We start from the raw sequence: 13,536 nt of genomic DNA on the forward strand, positions 1-13,536 counted from the left end.
TCTTGTGTCATTCTCTCACCTAGGGGTTGCTAAAAACTACAGCTTTTTGGCCAAATCCTGTTGCCACTTGTGTTTGTAAATAAAGTTTTATTAGGATACAGCCACACCATTTATTCTTTTTTTCCGTAGCTCTTTTTGTGCTACAGTGACAGAGTTGAGTAGCTGTGACAAATGCGAAATGGCCCACAAAGCCTAAAATATATTTACCCTTTGGCCCTTTATGTCAAAAGTTTGCCAATCTCTGCTCCAAACACATGGACTAATTAAATGCTTATAGTCTATAATCATTTTCACCCCCGGAGAGTAAAGTTACTGATTGCCACAAAGTATTTTCGTATACATTTCTGTTGGTTGTACTGGATGATCAGTACTATAAAAACAATCTTATTTTCAAACACAACTCTTGCAGATGCCAGGTAAAAATATGATAAAGTTACATGTCAAAAATTGAAAGTAAAACTACTTGAGAAGTTTTTAGCTACTGTTATCCTTCCCCTTTTCCATTACATCTCAGACATTAGAATTGATATTGCTAATACATCAAGGTCTAAAATAAATCCACCTTAATCCTTGTAGCTAAGTAAAAGTTCCATGTGCACTAGCTCAGCATGTGATTTTTCTCTACTCTTTTGTACGTGGTGTTTAGCAAATGTATTTCAGCCAGGACAAAACTCAGTGCCTTTCTTTCATTCTCTCAATCAGCAGCGGCTGCTTACCTGTTTCAGAGACAGCTTTCACCAACTCCAGGTTACCCAAGTCAGTATCAGCTTTACGCAATGGAGAACACAAGACAGACAATCTTAAATGATTACATTACCTCACAACAGATGCAAGTGAACTTGCGTCCAGATGTGGCCAGAGGACTCTCCCCAAGAGAGCAGCCACTGGGTCTCCCATACCCAGCAACGAGAGGTGTGTGTCTTTGCATTTCAGATTTCGTAGAATGTATTATGTTTACCTAGTGTTTCTTAGGTACTCAGTAAATACTTGTTAAATGAATGATGGAAAGAAAGAAAGAAAAGAATACTATATCCTTCTTCCCATAGACTTTTTAGCCCAGAGACATACATTGAGACAAGGTGTTTTGGTGAATACTGAAATTAACTAAACCAAATCCTTGTGCTGAGTATTTGTAATCCATGTCTTACAAATTTGCTCTCTTTAATCTGCCCATACTTTGAGGTTACTGATGTGAAGTACAGTCTTTAATATCCTTCTTTAAAGAATGTCTTAAAAAGTAATGATGATAGTAAACATTTTTATTTATATTATGTACAAATTACCCTTGATTCACAGAGATAGACAAAATCCAAAGTCATGTATGGTTCTGTACCTTTAGAATAACACTTAACATAAATTGTATTGTCTTTTGGATAGGAATCATTGACCTGACCAATATGCCTCCAACAATTTTAGTGCCTCATCCAGGGGGAACAAGCACTCCTCCCATGGACAGAATCACTTATATTCCTGGTACACAGATTACTTTCCCTCCCAGGCCGTACAACTCTGCTTCCATGTCTCCAGGTGAGATTCTACAGTTACACACCTCTCTAATAGAACCATCGTGTTTACATTTTTACAACATAGCCTTTTAAGGTATCTTGGGCAATTTTTCCTCATTTGGTTTCTTGTTTTACTTTTAACATTTAATAGTAGTTCTTATGTGCCAGCTGTCACTAGATACCTTAGGAATGCCTTAAAAGCTTATGTTATGCTTCAGTTCTTATCCAGGACTCTTAATAAAACAAACTTCTTTTTCTCTTTTCTTGTTTTTTTTTGTTTTTGTTTTGGAGGCAGAGTCTGGCTCTGTTGCCCAGGCTGGAGCGCAGTGGTGTGATCTCAGCTCACTGCAACCTCCATCTCCCAGGTTCAAGAGATTCTCGTGCCTCAGCCTCTGGAGTAGCTGGGATTACAGGTGCGCGCCACCACACCTGGCTAATTTTTTGTGTGTTTTTAGTAGAGACAGGGTCTCACTATGTTGCCCAGGCTGGTTGTAAACTCCTGGCCTCCGGTGATCCACCTGCCTTGGCCTCCCGAAGTGCTGGGATTACAGGTGTCAGCCACTGCACCCAGCCAAAACAAACTTCTTATATCCCGAATTTGAAGCTTTTTGAAAAATTTTCAGTCACTTAGAATTTTGGAATTGTTTGATATACTCAGTCAGTTGATATTTTTATCTTTAAGCTGCAGGTTTATGTTTTACAGGACACCCAACACACCTTGCAGCTGCTGCAAGTGCTGAGAGGGAACGGGAACGGGAGCGGGAGCGGGAGAAGGAGCGGGAGCGGGAACGGATTGCTGCAGCTTCCTCCGACCTCTACCTGCGGCCAGGTCAGTGAAAGCCACTGCTCTTCCATTCTCTGGACACATCTTAGTAATCTTGTACACTGTGCTTAATGCTGCGCACAAAAAGTTTTGATGGAAACAAAAATTCTAAGACAACGTTATTACAGGCCCCAAGTGAAAAACAGGTGAAAGTGCTGTAGCAGCTGAGATGGTGGAAACGTGAATTTTACACGGAAAAATGTTTTCATGATGAAGGTATCATTTTTATTTGGTGCAAACAGTGGACTGCGGTTGGGCCTGAAGATATTGGTCACAGAACTTTCAAGGCTGAAAGAACAGCCCTAGCAAAAACTCCTAGATATAAAGGTGTTGTTGAGCTTGAGTTTAGAGGAGGAATGGAAAATACAGTTAGCAGCTTGTGTAGCATCTTGAATTACAATGAAATGTTGTGTCCAGGAGGCAGGTGACATGATCAGAGGGACATTTACACGAGTGGAATAGATGGATTAAAACCCTGAAGAGTGGGTATGGCTGGTCCCAGAAGGCCAGTGAGACTCTCAGTAGTTCATGTGCGTCCTAATGGCAGCCTGGAATACTTTACACTGGGAATGGCCAGAAAAGAACTGCTGGGAAGAATATCACTGTAGACTCAAAGGGACTTAACTAGATATGGGGAGTGAGAAAGAGGTGAGAAACAAGATTAGCCTGCAATAAAGATAGAGCATGATGAGTGAAAGCAAAGAGATAATGATTTTAGACATACAGGTTGAATATCTCAAATGCTTGGAACCAGGATTTTTTCGGATTTTGGAATATTGGCATTATGCCAGTTGGACATCCCTAATCCAAAAATAATGAAGTTTGAAATGCTCCAGTGAGCGTTTGAGTGTCATGTCAGCTAAAACGTTTTGGATATTGGAGCATTTCTGGCTTGGATTTGGGATGCCCAGCCTATACTTAATCTCATGTGTCCATGGGGAATCTTTTTTATCCATGGTATATGTGTCCTTTTCAGTTCTTTTAATTAAATCAAATCATTGACCATGTCTGTATTGTAAGATACTCTGATCTGGTACTCAGAAGAAAAGACAGAGCTTGGAGATACTGATTTAGGAGTCACCTACAAGAGCTGAAGCTCTGGCTTGAATGAGATTTCCAAGGGGCAAAAGCGTGAAAAGAAGAGTAGGTCAGTCTTTAGATATTACCAGGAGAGTTGATCTAGGTCAGGGCAAAAGGAAGCAGAGACATGGTCAGAGAGTTAGGTGCAGAACCAAAGGGCGCAGTGGCAGAAGGTTGTCACATTGATATTGTCATAGGAAACAAACCTTTGAAATCAATATGAATGGCAATATATGGAAGGAGCCCAAAAGCGAGTCATCATATTTGGTCCAGTAATATCATTTCTTAGGAGTTAAATAATTCAATGGTTGCAAAGCTCAAACACGTTTAGCTATAACTACTTTACCCAGAAGATCTTGTATAATCTGTGTATAGTAAGATTATCTATGTATCTTTATCTGTGTACAATAAAAATCACTTAAGAATCTGACTATAGGAAATGCTTTAATGAATTGTAAGGCAGAACTGTAATATTGATTCCATGTTAATTGCGTAAAACATGGAAAATTGATTTAAGAAACCCTCATACAAATGATACATAACTTTGGTAGAGACTAGATTTTTAAAATGTTTGTGATCCTACTGATGAACAAAATTTATATTTAAGGCACAAAGATACCATTTCTCTGCATCAGACATGTAAGAAAGTTGATAAATATTGTGTTGGAGTTTCTGCAGAAACAGACACTCATGTTGTCAATGGCAGTGTAAATTGGTGTAGCCTCTGTGGAGATAAAAATTTTAAATACTCTTTCGTCTAGTAATTCCACGTCTAGGAATATATCCCATAGAAATACTCAGATAAACTGGGCATGGTGGCTCATGCCTATAATCCCAGCTACTCAGGAGGCCAAGGCCGGAGGATTGCTTGAGGCCAGGAATTCAAGACCAGCCTCAGCAACATGGTGAGACCCTGTCTCTAAAATATATATATAAAAAATTAGCCAGCAGCCGTGGTGTGCACCTGTAGTCCTAGCTACTCAGGAGGCTGAAGTAGGACGATCCCTTGAAGCCAGGAGTTTGAGGCTGCAGTGAGCTATGGAGTGTCACTGCACTCCATCCTGGGTGACAGAGCGTGACGCTGTCTCTTAAAAATTTTTTAATTTAATTAAAAAAATAAATATTCATATAAGCTGATGAATGGTTAGAAGGGAGAAAACTGCTGAGAAGCCTGGCTGAGGTGGTGGTGTCTGTGAGAAGAGGGGTGTGTGCTAAAACATAAAACAGCTAGCTGTTATGAAGCCAGTGAGCATGTTAGAAGGTTGGACTGAGGACACAGAACAAGATGAGGTCAAGAAGAAAGTGACTGGGGAGGGATTTGAGAGTTCAAAATCCTCTGCGTGAAGTAGTTCTTACCAAGTCCAAGCTCTGACTTGGTTATGGGAGAGTTAGAGTTAAGTGAACAAAAACATACCAAATATTGTAGAAGTGTAATTGTGGGAGCCAAGTGTTTTGTGGGAAGATAATGTGAATGATTTCATTTCAAAAGAGAGAGCTTGCTGAGAGAAAGAGTCACCTGTGAAGGGGACAGTGAAGAAGTGAAGCAGGGCAAACTGTGGTTGAATGAAACAGTCTAAAACCGTAGTATAGCAGTGGTATATTATTTTCATTATGATGCTTAGAAAGTTGTGCCTGATTAGATTTTGGAAATCATATACACACTAGAGTTTGAGGAAAAATGAGAAAGATGAACTTATATGATTTGTAGTAGTACTTCTTGTTGGTGCTGTTTTATTTCTGGAATCAAGATTGAAATTTATCAGAGAAATGGAAATGACAGTAAATGATGGCTGATGTTTTGTTTCAAGTTACTGCTGCGGTTTTATTGCATCTTTATTTGGACACTTTTAGAACATATTTCTGGAAAGGCCAGAAAGTAGACTATCAAGTTTCTTATCTTGTTTTTCTTTTTTCTGTTTAGGTGTGTTAGGAAATAAACAATCCATAAGCATTGCTTCCTTTTGTCTCTGGCTTCCTCCTTATGTCTTTGTTTCTTTCTCTTTTTCACCTCTGCAGGCTCAGAACAGCCTGGCCGACCTGGCAGTCATGGATATGTTCGCTCCCCTTCCCCTTCAGTAAGAACTCAGGAGACCATGTTGCAACAGAGACCCAGTGTTTTCCAAGGAACCAATGGAACCAGTGTAATCACACCTTTGGATCCAACTGCTCAGCTACGAATCATGTCAGTCTCCTGTACATACTTTGACAAAAAATGTCTCTTGCATATACATTTTAAAATTTGTGACTGCAATAGTCTAAGTATAGTCATGCTTTTCTGCCCATGCCATGAAGCCTTTTGTTGTTGTTGCAGTTTGTCCTTCCATCTCCCCACCACATTCCCAGCAAATGGTCTTCCCTTCACAGAGCTGTGATTTGGTTTTATTTACAGGCCACTGCCTGCTGGGGGCCCTTCAATAAGCCAAGGCCTGCCAGCCTCCCGTTACAACACTGCTGCGGATGCCCTGGCTGCTCTTGTGGATGCTGCAGCTTCTGCACCCCAGATGGATGTGTCCAAAACAAAAGAGAGTAAGCATGAAGCTGCCAGGTTAGAAGAAAATTTGAGAAGCAGGTCAGCAGCAGTTAGTGAACAGCAGCAGCTAGAGCAGAAAACCCTGGAGGTGGAGAAGAGATCTGTTCAGTGTTTATACACTTCTTCAGCCTTTCCAAGTGGCAAGCCCCAGCCTCATTCTTCAGTAGTTTATTCTGAGGCTGGGAAAGATAAAGGGCCTCCTCCAAAATCCAGATATGAGGAAGAGCTAAGGACCCGAGGGAAGACTACCATTACTGCAGCTAACTTCATAGACGTGATCATCACCCGGCAAATTGCCTCGGACAAGGATGCGAGGGAACGTGGCTCTCAAAGTTCAGACTCTTCTAGTAGCTGTATGTATCTCAATCCGAGTTTCACAATGTGATGTCTGAGTAAAGAATTACTTTATTCTTTAGGTCAAGTAGAACTATATGGTATTTTAAAATCCTAACGGTTGATAGTAAATGTAATGCAAAAATGTATCTTCTGCTGTTTTTATGATTATTTAAATATCCCAGTTTCCTACATATAAGCCTATCAATGTATCTTCCACAAGAAAACTGTATCATTCATGTAATTAAATTTGGAAAGTAGAAGGCAGACCTTATTAACATATTTAGGCATCTGAAAGGTAATGGATATATCGCCAGGCTCTGGGCTACTGAGGTGTAATTTCTCAGGAAGCATTTGCTAGGACATGGTTCTATATTTATGCCAATACCCCAAAGCCTCTAATATCCTTTTTCTAAGACACAGGTTTTTGAAAGTGAGACTACCTATTATTGGTGATTGGTATTTATATTGCATCGTTTTTGCAAGTTGGATTTTGTTCAAGTCTGGTTAGTCATTAGGATGGCTACACTGCAAATCTGTTAGAATTCACAGGTCTACATTAAAATGCTAGAAAAGTTACTTTTTAAATTTTCTTTTAAACTATTGCCTTAATTCTATGTGGAATTGCAGAAAGAACAAGCAAGTATTTAAATAAGCATCTGCTAATACTGGAAGTAATTTAATCATATATAGTCATCTTTCTGTTATCTCCATTGAATAAATTCAGTAGAGTTAGACATCATGAAAAAAAAAATGATTTCTCATGCTCCAGAATGCAATGTGCAGTTCTTTTGATCTCTGAGTATCCACTAGCTTAATTATAATTTGTTTACGTCATATCTACTGCATTGCTGAGGCTTTTAGAGAGAGAGTTAGTGTTGTGTAGACAAAAGACTTCTTTTAACCTGAGATTAGGAAAATCTGCAATATAGATTTTCTGCATGCAGAAAATTGCTAGCTGAGAAAGAGATATTCTATAGTTGTATGAATAGGTCTTTTGAAGGGAAGTCACTGGCACACTGGGAGATCCCACCTGGGCTTATTGAATGGTATAGCACATGGGTTCCTTAATCATTGGATTAAACATTTCTTTTCAGTTTGCATCACAAACCAAACCTTGCTTTAGGAATTTGATTTTCAGAAGGTGTGAAAATAGAAAGCTCATCTTTTCTGAATGTCCATGTCTCTGTGTGTGGTTATCTTTTTTATCACTGGTCAGTGAATTCCATGATGTCCAAAGGCTATGTACAGTTCTTCAGTGTGGTTTTCAGTTTGACTCTTGAGAGCCTTCCTCATCCTGAAGGTGAAGTCCACTGCCATAGTCTTGCCCCTTAAGGCTTCAAGAACAATGTGAACATGGTTTGGATTCCAACTTTCTACTGAGTGAATATTGGAAGTTGTAACCAGATTTAGGATGTTGAATACATAAACAGTGATGAGTTAACAGTGGATACAAAAGTCACAAATTACTGTAAACTTCTTAGAATATAGTGATTTAGTTTAGTTTCTCAATGATCATTTCTGTTCCATTTATCAAGTTTCCAATCTCCTAAGTGTACTAGAACCCAGGTAGCTGCAGTTTCCATGACCTGGTGGGGATAGGAAGGACTGTTGAGTACCAGAGGAGCAGGTGGTGGCTAGGGAGCAGAGTTCATTCCCACCTGCTGCATCTGTGTCCAGCCCAGGGCCATGCACCCTTTGGAGCTCTGACAGTGCTCTCAGATTCTGTAGTGCAGTTTGTGGATGTGAAGAGCCCTCTGAATTCAGAGGTTCCTGAGCAGGCGGTTACATCTGCTCCCAACTGTCAGCTCTGAGGCCGTGGCAGGACTGTGAAAAGCTGCCTGTTAGCCCCACTGCATAGCCCTCTGTTTACTTGGGAACTGTGTCTTAGAGGAGGTCCTTTTCTGATGTGGGTATCCTCCAGAGTTGGTTGACATCCTCCCTTTCTGGGAATATACTTCCCTTCAGACATTGTCTACCATTTCTGGTTATTTTCACAATGTAACACAGTGCTAAAAAATTATTAATGTTTGGAGTAACTTTTGTTAGCAATACTCCAGTTATTTGAGAAAATCATTATATAGTGTTATATAATCCATAGCTTTAAAACCATCATGGTGGTGAATGAAGCAGCTTTATAGCCTCAGCGTTTTTCTAAGAACAGAGTGTCCCACAGAATTGGAATCATTGGAATCAGTTATTGAGATCTACTTCCTCATTTGTTTATTAACCTCTTCCATAAATGTTTCCCTGGTGATTTCTTTTCCAGCTCCCAGGAAAATATCATAAATCTGTTCTCTGTTCTGCCTCATTCCAGTGTTTATTATTGGGCTTTAAAACATGTCTTTTTTTTTTTGAGACGGAGTTTCGCTCTTGTTGCCCAGGATGGAGTGCAATGACACAATCTCAGCTCACCACAACCTCCGCCTCCCAGGTTCAAGCAATTCTCCGGCCTCAGCCTCCCGAGTAGCTGGGATTACAGGCATGAGCTACCACGCCCTACTAATTTTGTATTTTTTTTAGTAGAGACAGGGTTTCTCCACGTTGGTCAGGCTGGTCTCAAACCCCCGACCTCAGGTGATCCACCTGCCTCGGCCTCCCAAAGTGCTGGGATTACAGCCATGAGCCACTGCACCCAGCCTAAAACATGTCTTAAAGCCCATAAAACTTCAGAAAACCCTCATTAACCTGAAATACCTTTGAACATGGTTGATCAGAATTGAAAATATGCTACAGGTGTGAAGAACTTAGACTTTAGAAACTTCCCAGGATTAGTTTTGAAATAAGATTTTCTTTTCTTAAAGTATCTTCTCACAGGTATGAAACACCTAGCGATGCTATTGAGGTGATAAGTCCTGCCAGCTCACCTGCGCCACCCCAGGAGAAACTGCAGACCTATCAGCCAGAGGTTGTTAAGGCAAATCAAGCGGAAAGTATGTCTTCTTAAGCTACCATTTACATGTTTTCATATTTGCATTTATCATTTGCTTCTAATTATCTGTCTAGACCATAGTAAGAATTAACTTGTTTTGTTTGTTTTAGGGTAATCTTACATGAGCCTTCTTTAGAAACAGCTGTCAATTCTTTTTTATTTTTTAATGATACAGAAAATTGTTTACATTAATTTTGTTTGCTTACTTCTGCATTTATATTTTGTTCCACTAGTCCTCAGACTTCTTCAATGAATAATTTTTTTTTCCAAAATTAAGATAAGTTCTTTGTTTAGAGCTATGTACCACATCCTTTCATGTGTTCTTCTGAATTATATTTAATCTTTGATCATGAGTGAAAAGCACAGACATTCCTGGAGTAAGACATCTATGTGTTCTCTACTAGATGATCCTACCAGACAATATGAAGGACCATTACATCCCTATCGACCACAGCAGGAATCACCATCTCCCCAACAACAGCTGCCCCCTTCTTCACAGGTAGAGGGAATGGGGCAAGTGCCCAGGACCCATCGGCTGATCACACTTGCTGATCACATCTGTGTAAGTTTTTCATTATTCTTATTAGTTAATTTTTCTTTTTTGATCATGGGGAAAGCAGATTTCATATAGAAAAAGAAATTTATAATAAAGATATCTAGATTTCTTAATACTATTTTTTTTTGAAAGTACTCAATGAATTTTACCACTTCCTTCATTTCTCATTCACAGCAAATTATCACACAAGATTTTGCTAGAAATCAAGTTTCCTCGCAGACTCCCCAGCAGCCTCCTACTTCTACATTCCAGAACTCACCTTCTGCTTTGGTATCTACACCTGTGAGGACTAAAACATCAAACCGTTACAGCCCAGAATCCCAGGCTCAGTCTGTCCATCATCAAAGACCTGGTTCAAGGGTCTCTCCAGAAAATCTTGTGGACAAATCCAGGGGAAGGTATGATCTTTATTCCAAATTATATATAAATTGCCCAACAGTAAAACAAATGGAATATATCTACAGGATAAGGAATTTGTTTCTCACAACTAAAGTTCATTTGCCTTTATTCCCAGGAAAGTGTAAATGAGCTTTCTTCCCCCTGCATATTCTTAGAATGTCCACTGTCTTGGCATTTGGTACTATGACTTTTTAATGTATATTCAAAAGATGATTATATTCTGTTTGTTGGTTTGTAAAGACAGTTAAGAAGAATGTGTAGTTTGGTAGTGGTTTGGGGACACTTCAGTGGTCCTTCCGAATAATACCTCTCATATTTATCTGTCTCAATGGTTTCTACTGGGTCAGCATCAGTAGAAGTTTAAGAAGGTGATATTGGCCAGACATAGTGGCTTATACCTGTAATGCCAGCACTTTGGGAGGCTGAGGTAGGAGGATTGCTTGAGCCCAGGAATTTGAGACCAGCCTGGGCAACATAGTGAGATCTCATCTCTACAAAAAAAAAGTTTATGTATTTTTTGTTTGTTTGCTTGCTTCTGCATTTATATTTTATTCTAGTCCTCAGACTTCTGTCAGTGAATAATTATATATATATATGTATAGATACACACACATATATATATACACACACACATATATATTTTAAGGTGACCTTAAATAAAGGAAAGGGAAGCCAATAGTGGCATCATGAGTGGAAACATGTTATATGCCAGGGCTCTCTGATAAAGAGCATATCTTCTTACCTGATATTCTGTGTTTGGTTAAAATAAAGTGGACACAGGATTCTTGCTTCAAAGTGGTAGACTAAATATTAGCAAATGTTAAATTATAGTTAACAAGCACAAAGGGAAATAAATTTAAGAATGCTGAGAAAGCCGGGCATGGTGGCTCACACCTGTAATCCCAGCACTTTGGGAGGCCAAGCTGGGTGCATCATCTGAAGTCAGGAGCTCAAGACCAACCTGGCCAACATGGTGAAACCCCGTCTCTACAAAAATACAAAAAAAAAATTAACCAGGCATGATGGCAGGTGCCTGTAATCCCAGCTACTCAGGAGGCTGAGGCAGAAGAATCGCTTGAACCTGGGCGGAAGAATCACTTGAACCCAAGATCATGCCATTGCACTGCAGCCTGGGTGACAGAGCGAGACTCCGTCTCAAAAAAAAAGATAAAAAGAATGCTGAGAACAAGACTGAGATATGGGCAGATCAAAGATTCTGGCAAATACCTGAAGACATAGAGGACAGATGAGCCAGAGTAATGGAAGCCATGGCTCAGAGCCTGAAAAAGAGAAATTTGTAGCAGAAGTGATTCTCCAGCCTACCTACCAACCCATCAAAGTGAGCAAAGAGCAGAAAGAAGAATATAAATAAGAAGCTAAATGGTCTTCTTTTAAAAAAAAAATTATTGTGGAAGTTTTCAAATACATACAAAAGTAGAGAGAACAAGTATAATACACCTCTAGGTATCCCTCACCCAATTTTGGTAATCATCAGTGTATGACGAGTTTTGTTTCATTTTTATCCCCGCTTGCCCCAACCCCCAAACTGGATAATTTTGAAGCAAATCTCGGACTTAGTCATTAGATGCAGCTGGATAACCTTAAGGATAAGATGAAAGCACATTTATTCCCTTTCAGCCAAAACAAAACCAAAAAAAGAAAAGAAATGTGATTATCAAAGAAAAATGGAAAACTATATAGCATTGTCATGGTCCATTCCTGATGAAAATGTTTACACAATCTGTGGTGTTAGAAAACAGCATCAACTGATTTTCATTTTAGTTATTTATTTAACTTTCATTTTAAGTTCAGGAGTACATGTGCAGGTTTATTATATAGGTAAACTTGTGTTGTGGGGGTTTGTTGTAAAGATTATTTTGTCACCCAGGTATTAAGCCTGGTACCCATTAGTTATTTTTTCCTGAGCCTTCTCCTCCCACCCTCCATCCTCCAATAGGCCCTAGTGTGTGGTGGTCTCTTCCATGTGTCCGTGTGTTCTCACCATTTAGCTCCCACTTATTAGTGAGAACACGTGGTATTTGGTTTTCTGTTCTTGCGTTAGTTTGCTAAGGATAATGGCCTCCAGCTCCATCCATGTCCCTGAAAAGGACAGGAGCTCATTCTTTTTCATGGCTCCATAGTATTCCATGGTGTATATGTACCACATTGTCTTTATCCAGTCAATCACTGATGGGCATTTGGGTTGATTCCATGTCTTTGCTGTTGTCAGTAGTGCTACAGTGAACATACATATGCATGTGTCTTTATAATAGAATGATTTATATTCCTTTGGGTATATACTCAGTAATGGGATTGTTGGGTTGAGTGGTAGTTCTGCATTTAGGTCTTTGAGGAATTTCCACAGTGTCTTCCACAGTGGTTGAACTAATTTACACTCCCACCAACAGTGTATAAGTGTTCCATTTTCTCCACAGTCTTGCCAGGATCTGTTATTTTTTCACTTTTTAATAGCCATTCTGACTGGTGTGAGATGGTGTCTCATTTTGGTTTTGATTTGCACTTACTCTTTTTTTTGTTGTTTTTAAAACAGAGTCTTGCCCTGTTGCCCAGGCTAGAGTGCAATGGTGTGATCTTAGCTCACTGCAACCTCCACCTCCCAGGTTCAAGTGATTCTCCTGCCTCAGCCTCCTAAGTAGCTAGGATTACAAGGCTCCTGCCGCCATATCTGGTTAATTTTTGTATTTTTAGTAGAGACAGGGTTTTTCACTATGTTGGCCAGGCTGGTCTCAAACTCCTGACCTCAGCTGATCTACCCGCCTCAGCTTCCCAAAGTGGTGGGATTACAGGCATGAGCCACTGCACCTGGCTTGATTTGCACTTCTCTAATGATCAGTGATATTGAGCTTTTTTTTCATATGCTTCTTGGCTGCATATATGTCTTCTTTTGAAAAGTGTCTGTTCATGTCATTTGCCCACTCTCTTTTTTATCTCATTCTGTTTGCCCAGGCTGGATTTCAGTGGCGCAGTCTCGGCTCACAGCAGCCTCAACCCTCCCAGGCTCAGGTGATTGTCCCACCTCAGCCTCCCAAGTAGCTGGGATTACAGGCACATGACACCACACTCGCTTTACCCGCTCTTTAATGGAGTTGTTTTTTTCTTGTAAATTTGTTTAAGCTCTTTATACATGCTGGATATTAGACCTTTGTCAGGTGCATAGTTTGCAAAATTTTTCTCCCATTCTGTAGGTTGTCTGTTCACTCTGTTGACAGTTTCCTTTTCTGTGCAGAAGCTCTTTAAATTAGATCCCACTTGTCAATTTTTGTTTTTGTTCCAGTTGCTTTTGGTGTCTTTGTTATGAAATCTTTGTCCCTGCCTATGTCCTGAAAGGTATTTCCTAGGTTGTCTTCCAAGGTTTTT

At 39.8% G+C, this 13,536-nt stretch overlaps 1 protein-coding gene across 18 annotated transcripts in view; it reads left to right on the forward strand.

Annotated features, from left to right (window-relative positions):
- NCOR1 (nuclear receptor corepressor 1) overlaps positions 1 to 13,536 on the forward strand; it is a 184,114-nt gene that overhangs the window by 147,816 nt on the left and 22,762 nt on the right. For all 18 annotated transcript variants that reach the window (XM_055386110.2, XM_055386104.2, XM_055386116.2 and 15 more), the window contains 8 exons: positions 703 to 912; positions 1,378 to 1,527; positions 2,209 to 2,334; positions 5,425 to 5,590; positions 5,798 to 6,291; positions 9,076 to 9,204; positions 9,608 to 9,765; positions 9,934 to 10,157. In XM_055386110.2, coding sequence (XP_055242085.2) covers positions 703 to 912; positions 1,378 to 1,527; positions 2,209 to 2,334; positions 5,425 to 5,590; positions 5,798 to 6,291; positions 9,076 to 9,204; positions 9,608 to 9,765; positions 9,934 to 10,157 — 1,657 coding nt within the window. The remainder of the gene's footprint in view (positions 1 to 702; positions 913 to 1,377; positions 1,528 to 2,208; positions 2,335 to 5,424; positions 5,591 to 5,797; positions 6,292 to 9,075; positions 9,205 to 9,607; positions 9,766 to 9,933; positions 10,158 to 13,536) is intronic.

Source organism: Gorilla gorilla, chromosome 4 (genome assembly GCF_029281585.2).
Source record: "Gorilla gorilla gorilla isolate KB3781 chromosome 4, NHGRI_mGorGor1-v2.1_pri, whole genome shotgun sequence".
NCBI classification, from domain to species: Eukaryota; Metazoa; Chordata; class Mammalia; order Primates; family Hominidae; genus Gorilla; species Gorilla gorilla.